General features: G+C 39.4%; 1 protein-coding gene across 1 annotated transcript in view; it reads right to left on the bottom strand.

Annotated features, from left to right (window-relative positions):
• Window positions 1–5,359, bottom strand: part of LOC26526488 (centromere-associated protein E) — a 140,225-nt gene extending 134,866 nt beyond the window's left edge. The window contains exons 1-2 of the mRNA XM_026983571.1: window positions 5,198–5,359; window positions 4,793–5,142 (exon numbers count right to left, since the gene is read on the bottom strand). Of these exons, the coding sequence (XP_026839372.1) occupies window positions 4,793–5,142; window positions 5,198–5,359 (512 nt within the window). The remainder of the gene's footprint in view (window positions 1–4,792; window positions 5,143–5,197) is intronic.
• Window positions 5,360–14,072: the final 8,713 nt, after the last annotated feature.

The following is a 14,072-nucleotide window of genomic DNA, read 5'->3' as shown; positions in this document are numbered from 1 at the left end:
TACAGCCTCTCACAAATTCAATAGCGTCTTCATGATATTAAATTCAGGTTTGTTTTTGACACTCAGTTACACGGTTTCGCGCTACACAACCGTTACACGTTATTCGATTAAAGTATCGAGACCGATTTTTGGTCTTAATTGTTTGATGCTCAGCTTAAGATTGAAAATTAAATGTAAGTGAAATTGAGAAGAAGCCTCTGTGCTTAATAGATATGTTAGTGTATTTTGCTCTTGGATTCTTAAGTTGAGGAGAAGACTCAGAGAGAGAGCAGGCAAAACTGTTTAGGTTAGGCTTTGGGATTTGTTTACATGAATGGCGTGACGTTGTTTATCGTTGCCAAAGAATTTGTTTATCAAAAGTTGGTACCACTATTTTACCAATAGTTGTGCAAATTAAACAAAGATATTAAAAGCTTCAACTATAATTCGCTGTTACTGCTAAGTGATTTGTGAATAAACAATATTTGTCTACAATAATTGCACATTAAAGCCAAATAACCTAAGCTTTGCTGATTCTTCTTTGCGCTCATCTTCCCGCTTTTACCGAATTTGTTGTTGCCATGGCTGCTAAAAATTCTGGAAACATTACCGCTGATGCAAACTGGGTGACATTTTTGAGTCGCAAGGCGACAGCCATATGTAACAGAGTGGAACGATTAGCAGATTTGTTATCAAGTTCTGCGTTAACTTCATTTGACGATTCCGTTCTGCATGTGAGATTGGAGCTGATCGATGAGCTGCAATAAACGTTTCGGAAAATTCTGAGCGAACTTGAAGAGCTTAGTTTGGTTCAAATTGAAATTTTGGGTGAGAAATTTGATGATGTTCTCATAACTCTTAAATCCTCAGTTCGTGGGGAGATTTTAAATCGCGCCTTACAAATCCACGCCCACTCAACCTATTCTGACGGCGTTTCTCCGTGCGATTGTGGCCATCAGAAACTTTCACTCCGGAATAGGCACCGTCGCTGCCCCCTCTAGAGCTACCAAAATTCGCTGGAGGCTATGCTAAATGGCTCGATTTTTATTCTATGTTTACGACGACTATATGGCTATATATTACCATAATGACCTCACAAATATAGAAAGCCTGCAGAATTTACGATCCTGTTTAAGGGACACGGCGTTAGAAATTGTTCGCTAACTGGAAATTTCGGAGGGCAACTATGCTATAGCTTTGGAGTTGTTACAAAACAGATTTGCTAATCGACGTTTAGTTTTTCAGGCGCATGTCACTGAGATTCTAGGGCTAGGGCAGTGCAGAGTGGATCCGTTTCAATGCTTCGTGAACTGTCGGATAAATTTATCGGGCATATTATTCATATACAGCTCTAAACGGATTGGGTACAAGTCAGGCCAAATGGGATGAGCATTTTGAGGACCCCGCTTTACGGAACTTAATTCCAACGTGAGAATGCATGGCATTATTTCTGGAGCAGCGATGCTGGACTCTGGAGACTATGGATTTCGTCATGGCAAGCTATGCGCCAGGCAGCCAGGTGGGAGCTAATCGTACATCTTATATGCGTAGGTCAGCCTTTCTTGCCACAAATCTTACTCAATCTTACTTACTTGCCACGCACTCAATTTACTCAATTGTCTTAGTTTTAAGAACCTAAATCCAGCAAGTCGATTTCAAGAAGCAAAAAGGCTGACTCTTTGTATAAATTGCCTTAAGAGGGACGTTACACCAAGCCATTGCCGCTCCTGCGGATCTGTGCACCACACTCTGCTTTACTTGGGGACCTTAGCCTCGTTTTCGTCACACGAAAGACATCAGCTTACTGAAACGATGGCCTCAGATTTAATCATTTAATCATGCGTCAGAACCCTCTGCATTACCTGACCCATTTTCAGCTCTTATTGCGCACGATTTAGGCAAAGATGTGGTACTCTTAGCCACTGCCACTGTGTTAGTAAAAAACCGTTCAGGAACCTTTGTTCCTTGCCGTGCTGTACTTGACTCTGGATCCGAGCTGCACTTAAAATCGGTGATTTGTAAACTTGCTTCAGCTTAGAAAAACAAAGTCGTTCCCTTGTGTCACCAGAATAAGTTACTCTAGTTTCAAGACAGATGGTTTGTCAGTCAACTTAACAATACGATCTCGAACCTCCGAGTACTTGACTTTTATCACTGTTGTCATTACTTCCAATATAACCGCATCAGCACAACTTTCACATCGACGTCTGTGACTGGAACTGTCAAGGTCAAGTCAAACTTCTGCCGGTATTGGAGTGGAGAGTTGCGACGAGCCCATTGTCCGGGCTACGTGGGAAGAGCTTGACTGAGAAGTGCATTTCGTTAAACACTTTGCTTGCTTGTCGACTGGGGATTATTCTGTTCGATTTCCAGCCCCGTTCAGTTTAGATCTGTTGGACATATGTCAGAAGTTCCGATAGAAGAATCCAATTTTATAGGTATTTCTTGCCTCATCATTGTGTCATAAAAAGAATAGCGCCACCACCAACCTTAGAGTCCTTTTTGATGGATCAGCGTAAACTTCTTCAGGATACTCCTTAAACGATGTTCTGATGGCTGATCCAGTGATTCAGCCAAAACTATTCCAGATTCTTCTTCGTTTTCGCTCGCATCCAGTTGCAATCACAGGAGACATTTGTAAAAAGAAAGAATTTGGCAAAAGATTCAGAATAAGAAGATATAATATATGCCGTCGGCATGCCTCATTCCCACGATTGTACCGGTCAATGGGATGGCGCTACAATCCGGCAAATATTCTTAGCGAGGTGGTCTTCCCAATGAGCTTAACGAGTCCCCTCTGTGGGCCCATGGACCGCCCTTTCTGAGTAGCCCCATAACTGAATGGCCACAAACAGTAGTAACGGAGAAGCCTGTAAAATCTCAGTACACTGATATTCTTGCATGCTCTAAATATGCGAATTCATTTGATGATCTGCAACGTTCGTTTGGATACATCCGTAAGTTTTGCAAGCGTATTCGACATCCTGGGCTTACTATCCCTGACGTTTAAAGTGGGACTTCTCTGTTGCTGCGTCTGGTTCAGCGTGCTCATTTATGGAAGGACATTAAATCCTTGCAAACCGAAGGGTTTACCGCTTAGTTCCCGTTTAGTTCACTTGCGTCGCTTCATTAAGCAAGTTGGGCTTATTAGAGTAGATGGTTGGTTGAAAAATTGTTTGCTGGATTTCAATGGCAGCCAAACAATCATTCTACCAAAGGATCACACAGCTACTATGGCCATTATAAATCACGCTCAAGAGCGCAACCTAGTAGAGAATATCGAGTGGCGTTTCATTCCACCTCGATCGCCTCCCTTTGGTGGTCTTTGGGAAGCTGCAGTGAAGACAGCTAAGCATCACTTCTACCGGCACTTCTAGAGGGTCGGCTTGTGGGGTTTAGAGGAGGCGTGGCGAAAATTTTGAAAGCATCAATGAAATTTGGAAATAATAAAATGGAAATATTATAATATAAATGAAATGAAATAATAAAATAGAAATTTTAACATATTTTTAAAACTTTGGGCGTGGCAGTTTTAGGCGGTTTTTGGGCGTTAGAGTGGGCGCTGGAGCTTAGGTCAACAAATTTTCTGCGTCTATGTCTCTGAAAACTGCAAGCCTAATCTCTTTTACAGTTCATAAGATCTCGACATTCAATCGGACGGACAGACGGTGTGACAGACGGACATGGCCACTTCGACCAGCTATTGATCCTGATTAAGGATATAATTATATACTTTATATGGTCGAAATCGCTTACTTCTGCCTGTTACTTTTCAAATAATCTAGTCTAATAATACATATTTATAATATAAATGTAGTACAAGGGAGAACGCTATAGTCGAGTTCTTTGACTATAGTATACGAGATACTCAGCTAGTGGGAGTGCGAACGACAAAGTTAAAGTTAAAGTTAAATTGGTAAAGGGCGTGATTGTTTTACGCTGTAAAAATTTGAAAAACAAAAAGGTAAAAGAAAAAATTTCAAAAGTTAAACCGGTCGTCTATGCCTCTGGAATCTACATGCTTAATCTAAACTTTGAACCTTATTTAGTTTCTGGGATCTCGCCATTTATACGAACGGACATACAGACGGACATGAGCGGATTGACTCGGATATTGATCCTGATCTAGAATATTTTTTTATTGCAAATCTATAGAAGTTTACAACATGAAAAAAATGGTTGAAAACGCTTCCTTCTAGCTGTTATATACTTTTCAACGAATCTAGTAACCCTTTTAGTCTCGAGTAACGGATATCAAAGGTAACGGGAATGATCGACAGAAAATAAACAAGGGAACATGAATATTGTTTCTCTCTTTTAGGTCAAAGGAACTTTAATTAATAGGCTGAAGCCTTTTTCAGTGTAAAGACCAATATTTATGTGAGTTATCTTTTTTGTCATATTTTTATATGCACACAAACACTAAGCAAGCTGATTGCGCACTGACTGATTGACCATAAACAACCCCTAGAAAAGTTACATACAATTTAGTCTATAATTTAAACTTTAGAAAGACGTAAAAACAACGAATTTAATATGATTACTTTTCGCTGCTAGCTATTTTTATAATGTTAATAATAAATGCAATCATAAATGCATATATACTACTTATCAAATGCCTATTAAAGAACTATGGTAGATTATCCCGGAACAAACAAAAATAAAGGAAAGAACAAGCCGCCAACAAATTTACATTTACTGCAAATTGTATCTCTTTTTATCAAAAGAATTTAAAAATTAAATTTTTCTCGTAAATTTTAATAAATATCTATGCACACAGCTGATTTTCTTAAAGCTAATGAAATAGACTTACTCAGCTGTGTCATCAGTTGTCCCGCTATTTCGGTCTGCAAGGCCTTCACACTTTATTAGAACTTCATGCAATTTTTCCTGCACTAACTGTTCTCGTAAAGCTGATGCGTCAGATTCCTTCCAGGCATCCCCTAACGAATCTTTGAGTTTTTGCATAGCTTCTTCTGATGTTGCCGTCAATTCAAGAGCAAGTCGTAACTTGTTTTCCGATGACAATATTTGAGGACGTAATACTTCATTATCATTAACTTCATCCACATACCGACGATGAAGATTAAAAATAATGTCACTATATCGCTTAATGCGCGATGCTTCAAAATGTCTTTTAGCTTCCATTAGAAACTGTACCACCTAATAAGTTGAGGCTTGTAAGATAACTATTTCATAATGCATGTAGTTCTATTACCCGGTTTGCTTCATTAAAAAAGTCATCATTGATGTCCGAATATAAGTTAAGATCCAAAACATCAGTTTCATCTATTTCCTCTGGAAATAAAAGTTGAGCCTCAGAAATTTCGTCAATGTTGGTCGACTTTTTGTTTTTTTTTCTGTCCTTATTAGAAGCCATTTCGCACAGCGTAAGAGAAGTTAGTTTCAAAACTTTAAAGGTTCAGATAAATTCAAACTGACTGACATATTTCTCATAGCTTTCTTTCAGGATACAAAATATTCATTTGGTTTTGCTAATAATATCGGTAATTAAAATCGGTAAAAAAAATCCTATGTCATGCCTCAAACCACCACTATACACACAAGCACATTATATGAATACGGAGACAAACACACATTATGAATAAAACATTAAGAATATCATAAAGGAATTCGAATCGAGTTGGTAACGGAAAATTACCATGTTAACAATGAGAGCTAGCAACCACCGCACTTACACCACACTTCAGAAGATTTAGATTTGGGGACTGCAGACATAAACAAGAGAGAATGCTTTAGTCGAGTTGCCCGGCTATCAGATACCCGTTACTCAGATAGTGTAAGTTCGAACGAGCAATTTCAAAATTTTCTGTAATATCGGTAGAAATTGGGTAAAAAAAATAATCAACTTGTTGAGCGCCATTTGGAGCGCTGTTAAAACAGGGTTAGATATTCTTCACGCCAACGAGTCCAAAACATCTGGTGAAGATGTGTTACTTTCTGCCATTCATCTAAACGATTGTAGTTCAGAGCAGACAAGAAAGTGTGCGGGAGTCAAAACATCAAGATCGCCAGGGTTTTCTGAAATCGAAACTAAAGGCCGAGAATTAACGATTGCAGAAATTTGATGATGCTTTGCCGTGCTGCTTACCACAATCCCCCAAAATGTGGTGATCGGGGGAACGGTGCGCCAATCGATATTGTCACCCAGACAAAAGTTCTGCAAACGTAAATTTTCCATTAGTGCTCGTGGGCCTGCGCGTAACTGTCGTTCTTGAAAACTGGGTAATATTATTGGGTGTTTAGCATCGTATAAAAGTGGTGAATTTTCCAAACGGCAGCCAACGCGTAAAGTGTCATTCTCATCCAGAAAGGGCAGTAGCGACACGCATTAGATCTTGAGATTCTGACCATCTCCTTAGAGTGCAACTCCTTAATTTCGTCCCATATATTTACATAGTAGCATTTACATTGTTTAATAACAGAAGAGGCCGGCCAGTATTTTGAACCGTGTGTAAGAAAGGGCGGACTATAAAACCGAAGCTTAGATGGCATCACTTGATTCTGAAAGAATATCATCAGGTTTCAGGTTATCGCCAAGGGTCTTGGTTATGTCGCTCCTGTCATCAAACTTCAGAAACTGCTCCGTGTCCTCTTCAGCAACGGCTTTGAGAACAGATGAATGACTAGAAGTTGCATAAGGTTGCATTTTGTTTAAAACCTCAGAAATTGAGTTTCCACCTGAAATTAAATCATCTACGAAGAAATCCTCTAGCAAAGTAGCCGATCCAATGGTATGTAGGGCCTTCATCTTGAGCGAGCTGGTGCATTGCCCGCACTGAGAAGAAAGCTGCCTTAAACACACTGAACTCCTCCTTAGGAGAGTCTCTCCACAAGATACATTGGTAATAATTATCTGGAGCCATCATATGGACACACCGATTCATTTTGCATATGTCTGCTGCGTATGATTGAAATTTCATTAAAATGTCAAACAGCTTAGGTTGAATGACAGGTCCTGCTAGGAGTGCCTCATAAAGAGATTAGCCAGACGAAGGTATAGCCGATTCAACAAACTCCACGCGAAGCTTAGTCGTCCTTCTTCAAAATGCAGAAACATAGCAACACAAAACAAAACGGCAGGAAATATAAAATATAACACGATATATTCGCAGAGTTAACCAGAGACATGTGATTAACCTGTAGGTAATCAAGTGTAGGTGTCAACAAAATGCCTCTCGCAATCAAGCCCTCCCTTGGTCTTAGCGCAAACTGAGTCATTGCAGCTCTCTAACTTCCAGAACCGGCGAACAACCTCATCCACACTATCATCACTTTGATTATGCAAGACAGAATTGGCAGTCAACGTATAAGTATTAAAATGTCCCTAAATTAAATTGTCCTCCACCAGAAACCACCCAAACAAGCCGAGTTTTTTAAGGAAGTGAGGAAGTTCAGGAACGAGCTTGATCTGTTCGACGCACAACAATTCGTAGAACATGCTTGCTCCAATCAGTAAGTCTATATGCTGAGGCTTGTTGATTGAAGGATCCGAATATTGGCTGGAATATTCGAGTCTTCTATGTTTAAGACGGTGCTGGGTTGATGGTTAACAGACCAACGTGGAGCAAAGTGGAATATCAAATAATTTCAGCATGGGAGATAAATTTCCAAACGTATTGAACGGGATGGTTCACCCTCCTGGTACCCTCCTTTGCCGAGGGTATTTTATACATACTCCTCCACATGTATCCTCCGGAGAACGAAGACAACTTTAGCTCTGTAACGCGGGAACGTGTAGCCGGGATGTAAGCTGTAGAGTCATTGTGACGCCAGAGGCTGTTGAATATGACCACGCAAACATTTCATCAAATTCATCTCGGCGTTGGCTGCCGATTTCATTAAAATTTTATTCATTCAATTAAAATTTAATTTCATTAAAATTGCATGCAAAATAACGGAATCGCCCGAACGTCGGCAAACGTTTATTCTGTAGGCTATAAACACTGACAAGTTGTTATTATTGCACGTTAGGCCAGAAAGTTCCTCTATTTTGTTATGCTTTTGTTTAAATCTACTGCACAACAATATCACGTCGGGGTCTCCGATATTTTACCTATTACCGATAATTCACCTAATTCACCTAATTTCCAATTCAAAATTCAGCCTTAATTTGGGAAACGCTATAAAAACGCCGACAGCAATGCTTAGCGATCAAGAAACGAAGAGTGAGTGACAAAAAAAAAACGACCCCCGCTGCCGGCTGATATGCATTGCATAGAAAAACCGAAAGAGAGCTGTTAATGCTGCAGCTGCTGCGCATCCCTAGCGAAGGAAGTACAAGGTCCTCTTTTTCGAATCCACAGAAGCTCATCACCATACGTTGCTTCTAGCTCGCCGTAGGTCGGGGCTCTTTTAGCTTAGGATAGTACGAAACGCTACTACATTTAATAAGTGAGTCTTTAACAAAAACAATAAAAAGTGTGAAGATAAGCTACAGATTCTGATAGGTATTGGGAATTTTGGATGTTAATAATTGCCTAAGTCTTTACCCTCTTACAATGACAATGCTACTTAAAATATATACATTGTCCCTTGGTCAAGTTCAAAATAACTCTACCACATATTTAAGAAAGTGTTCAACATAAGTACTCGACAAACCATTATATCTATTTATTCACAATTCATTCTATTTCAATATATCTTCAATTATAATTCCTTTTATATAAATTTAGTTTAGTAAGCGGTTCCATTAAATCTCTTTTACAAACTAACAAATTTTAACCTACGCATAATTATCCTAGTTATTCTCTAACTCTTCATTTTCGTTTATATTTAGTGAGTAAAATAAAGTATATAAAGTAAAATATAAAGCAAATAGATATAAGTAATTGAATATAAAATTAGCAAATATAGTTATACAATCTTAAGCCAAATACAGATCTTATTTTATTTAGACGTTCGAGTGGCATTTTGTAGAATTTTAATATAGGTAATTGATAAAAATGTTTTTTTTATTATTGTTGTTGTCGGGAGCAGAACTAGCGATCTATTTAATTTCTCTAAAACATTTATACTTTTGCCAATTTAAACTTTAACGTAATCACATTTTCAAATAATCTTTCTTGCCCACTGTAATCGATCACTTCTTGCACATATTAGCTTTCAATTATCTCACTATGTTATTATCGCTTTCTTCTTTAACGAGCTTTTGCGCATGCTCAGCTTCTTACGCTTTTGCTTTGGACTCTTCAAGTCAGTCGTAAGTCGCTCTTCGTTTTGTTCTAATCGGTCTCTCTCGACAATTACATACTAAGCGCACTTAACCAACGCTGTATGTATAATAAACCAAATCGTTAATAAATTAAATAAGAATTATACAATATCGTTTGTACTAATTTGATATTAAAGATTAAAAAGGGCTGTCAAACCAGTCAGTCCTCGTAACATTGGTGACCCCGACGTGATACACCACTAATTTTCCACTAATTTTAAAAAACGCTTTGTGCATATTCGGTGTAAAGGCTCTAAACGAACAAAAAGCTCAAACATTTTTAAAAAATTCTTTTGTACACGTGTTTCAAAAGTTAAATACAAAATTTTGAGAAGTGCATAGTGGATAACATATGCTTGGTTTGCATACCATACAGCTAGTTTCAAGTGCCGCGCTTTCGGTATATATATAACATACATACATACATATATATACATACAAACACATACATTTTCATTCTTTTCTATCGCGTGATATTTCGAAGTGACCAAATAGCTGTTTCAAAGGTTCACTAACCTTTAAGAGTATATACATTCGGACCTTATATACATTTTGTGCAGTTTTTAGACTTTTCGAAAAATTATAAAAATGAATTCGGAGATTACGGGATCTCCTAACCCTACTGTGGCATCAAGGGACATTGATTTTTATAAGGCTAAATCGTCTTCAATATTTCGGCAAATCGTGGCTTTAAACAACTTTTTAACTCAAGAAGAGCTAAATAATTTTGATGAGTCGGATCTTGAGGTGCGCATTGAAATTTCTGCTCGAATGCAATCAGACTTTGACGCATCTCAGACCGCTCTAGAGAAGCTCGACTTATTGGAGTTGACTTCTGACGCGCGAACCGAATTTAACCAAGTGTATTGCAGTGTCAGATCAAAATTAAATCGTGAACTCAATCGCTTACAAAAATCCGTAATTGCTAATTCCACGGTAATTCGAAATGTGATCGAGGATCAAAGTACTTTTCGGTGTTCAGCTAGCAGCTCTCGACTCCCTGAATTCAAATTACCGCGTTTCTCCGGTTCTTACATGGATTGGCCAGATTTTTACTCCATGTTCAAGAACGCAGTTGGAAACCTCGAGGATCTGAGCAAAGTGGAGAAATTTCAGCATCTAAGATCTTGCTTAGATGGCGCTGCGTTGGACACTATACGATCCCTGGAGCTGACAAGTGAAAATTATGATATCGCATTGGATTTATTATTGAAACGTTTTGATAACAAATTATTACACTTTCAGGCACACGTACGGTCAATTTTTGGGTTCAAAGGTGTTGAGAGAGGTTCTGCAAGCAGTCTACGTGAATTGAGCGACAAAATTAATTCACATTTACGGGCTTTGAGCACAATAGCATCATCGCGGGAAATTGCTGATGGAATGCTCATTCATCTCAACGCTTCAAAATTGGATCCAGCTACACGCGAAAAATGGGAAGAGTCTTTGCCAACGTACAAGCTTCCGAAATGGACCGAGACGTCAACGTTTTTAGAGAAGAGATGCCGAATGATGGAAAATTTGGAAAACGCTGTGGTAACCCAAACATCCAGCGCTCAGGTGGGAAAATTAAAACCGTATCGAAATGCCCTCATCTCTTCGTCTGGCCCCTCTTGCCCATTGTGCAACGCCAAAGACCATAATTTGTTTAAGTGCCCTAAATTCTTGAATTTGATTCCAACGATGCGTTACAAGGAGGCAAAGCGTCTTCATCTTTGCCTAAACTGCCTTCATAAAGGGCACAGCTTACAACAGTGCAAGTCTGGGCATTGCAAGCATTGCCAATCCAAACACCACTCATTGCTTCACATGGATTTGAGCACCAGCACTGTCGTTAGGCAATCTCCTCTTGATTCTCAGCCCAATTCATCTTCTATTCTTGTATCTAAATCTACATCGATTGCATCACCTAAGCCCAAAAATGAAAATCAGACCGAATACGTGATGCTAGCCACAGCTGTAGTTTATCTCAAAAATCGCTCTGGAGTTTTTGTTCCTTGTCGAGCTCTATTAGATAATGCAGCTCAATTCAATTTAATCACCACTCGCCTCGCCAACCAACTTCGGCTGAAATCGCATCGAACTGGCATACGGATTTCGGGAGTTGGAGAAACTTCTCTCTCATCAAATAGTTCAATCGACGTTGAGCTTAAATCTCGTGATTCATCGTATCAGACATCGCTTACTGCTGCCGTACAAAACACAATCACCGGCTATCATCCGCATTTTGACATTAAATCTTCTGATTGGAATATTCCTCTGAACATTCATCTTGCGGATCCACTTTTTAATAAAAGCCAACGAATAGACCTTTTAATTGGAGGTGGTCTATATTATGGATTACTTTGCGCGGGCCAAATTAAAATTGCAGAAAATTTGCCCTATCTTCAAAAGACACGACTCGGTTGGATCGTAGGTGGAATTGTTGCTCCCTCATCAAGAAGCCTTTCAGCATTGGCTGTATCAAACTTAGAAGCATCCCATTCTCCAGAAGTTGAAGATTTACCTAACATTTTGAAAAGATTTTGGAAGATAGATCATTGCGTTGGATCTGCATCTTCCATATCGGACGATGATTTGCTGTGTGAGCAGCTATTTCAAAAGGGATATTCTCGACTCAGCTCTGGACAATATTCAGTTCGTTTGCCAGCTAAATTTCCTTTGAGCTCTCTTGGAGACTCCTATGAGCGTGCATTACGCCGTCTTAAGTCTCTCGAAAACAAATTTGCTAAAGACTTGGATTCAAAGTTGCAATACTCAGCCTTTCTTAAGGAATACCTCGATTTGAAACACATGTCGCTTTCTAACAAGCAGTCTACTTTGCCTCAATTCTATTTGCCACATCACTGCGTTCGCAAAACGGATAGTACAACAACAAAATTGCGTGTTGTATTTGATGGGTCAGCAAAATCAACCACAAACCAATCATTGAATGATCTTCTTTTGGCTGGACCATCAATTCAACCCATGCTATTCACCACGTTACTTCGATTCCGATTTTTCAGGATTGCCTTGTGTGGCGATATTTGCAAGATGTACCGTTGTGTCCGCATGACACATCCTGATCAATATCTGCAGTGCATTTTGTGGCGCGACAATCCTGATGACGAGGTCAAGGTATACACTTTGGATACGGTGACCTACGGAACTAAGCCGGCTGCTTTCTTAGCAATTCGAGCTATGCAGCAATTAGCTCAGGACGAGGAGGCTGATCTACCACTTGCAGCAAATATCATTCGCCGAGACTTTTATGTAGATGACTTAATTTCGGGAGGCGATTCTGTTGAAGAAGTAACGCAAATTCGGATGCAGGTCAAAGAGCTGTTACGACGTGGTCACTTCCCAATAAGAAAATGGTATTCCAATGAAGCTGCCGCTCTCGAAGGCGAATCTGAAGAGGATTTAGAAAAGCTGCTTCAGTTTCACGACGGAACTGACATTACAAAAACTCTTGGTCTTGTTTGGGACCCAAGTCGCGATCATTTGATCTTTAATTTCTCAACAGATCTCGCTGTCGAAAAAGCAACAAAAAGATCCATCCTGTCAACCATCGCTAAATTTTATGATCCTCTTGGATTACAAAACTCAAAATATTCATGCAGTTGTTGCATAAAGACAAGCTCGATTGGGAGGAAAGCTTGCCTTTAAATCTTCATACATCATGGTTGGAGCATAAATCGCAATTCTCAACTGCCAGATATCTCAAATTTCCTCGTTTCGTCTTGCTTCCTTCTGCGTCTTTGGAAATACATGGATTCTGCGATGCCAGCATATCCGCTTCTGGTGCCTGTATATATGTTCGCTCAGAAAGTCAAGGATCTATTACTTTGCATTTACTTTGTGCTAAATCAAGAGTTGCTCCTTTAAAAACACTCACAATCCCCAAACTGGAATTGGCTGCAGCACACCTACTTTCTGACCTCATATACAACATCTCTAAAATCGCTCCAGTTTCTTGCAGCTTTTATTGTTGGTCGGATTCAACTATAGCGCTCTCCTGGATTCGTGAAGCCCCATCCAATTTCAACATATTTGTTTCTAACAGGGTGGCTCAAATACAAGATAATACCAAAAACAGATCTCGCTGTCGAAAAAGCAACAAAAAGATCCATCCTGTCAACCATCGCTAAATTTTATGATCCTCTTGGATTACAAAACTCAAAATATTCATGCAGTTGTTGCATAAAGACAAGCTCGATTGGGATGAAAGCTTGCCTTTAAATCTTCATACATCATGGTTGGAGCATAAATCGCAATTCTCAACTGCCAGATATCTCAAATTTCCTCGTTTCGTCTTGCTTCCTTCTGCGTCTTTGGAAATACATGGATTCTGCGATGCCAGCATATCCGCTTATGGTGCCTGTATATATGTTCGCTCAGAAAGTCAAGGATCTATTACTTCGCATTTACTTTGTGCTAAATCAAGAGTTGCTCCTTTAAAAACACTCACAATCCCCAAATTGGAATTGGCTGCAGCACACCTACTTTCTGACCTCATATACAACATCTCTAAAATCGTTCCATTTTCTTGCAGCTTTTATTGTTGGTCGGATTCAACTATAGCGCTCTCCTGGATTCGTGAAGCCCCATCCAATTTCAACATATTTGTTTCTAACAGGGTGGCTCAAATACAAGATAATACCAAAAACATGACATGGAGACATGTGCCAACGCTGATGAACCCAGCCGACATATTATCTCGTGGATGTTCGCCTCTTGAGCTAGTCACATCGAGCCAGTGGTGTGAAGGGCCTGCCTTTCTACGCTGAGTCAAACAATTGGCCTGCAATCGTGCCACCTATAGCAGAGCTTCCCGAACGTCGTCGTCAAGTTTTAGTTGCAGCTCATTAACTTGATA

Source organism: Drosophila erecta, unplaced genomic scaffold, assembly GCF_003286155.1.
Source record: "Drosophila erecta strain 14021-0224.00,06,07 unplaced genomic scaffold, DereRS2 tig00000356-arrow-arrow-pilon, whole genome shotgun sequence".
In the NCBI taxonomy this organism is placed as follows: Eukaryota; Metazoa; Arthropoda; class Insecta; order Diptera; family Drosophilidae; genus Drosophila; species Drosophila erecta.
Note: the sequence above shows the minus strand (reverse complement) of the source record. Positions and strands in the feature narration are given on the sequence as shown.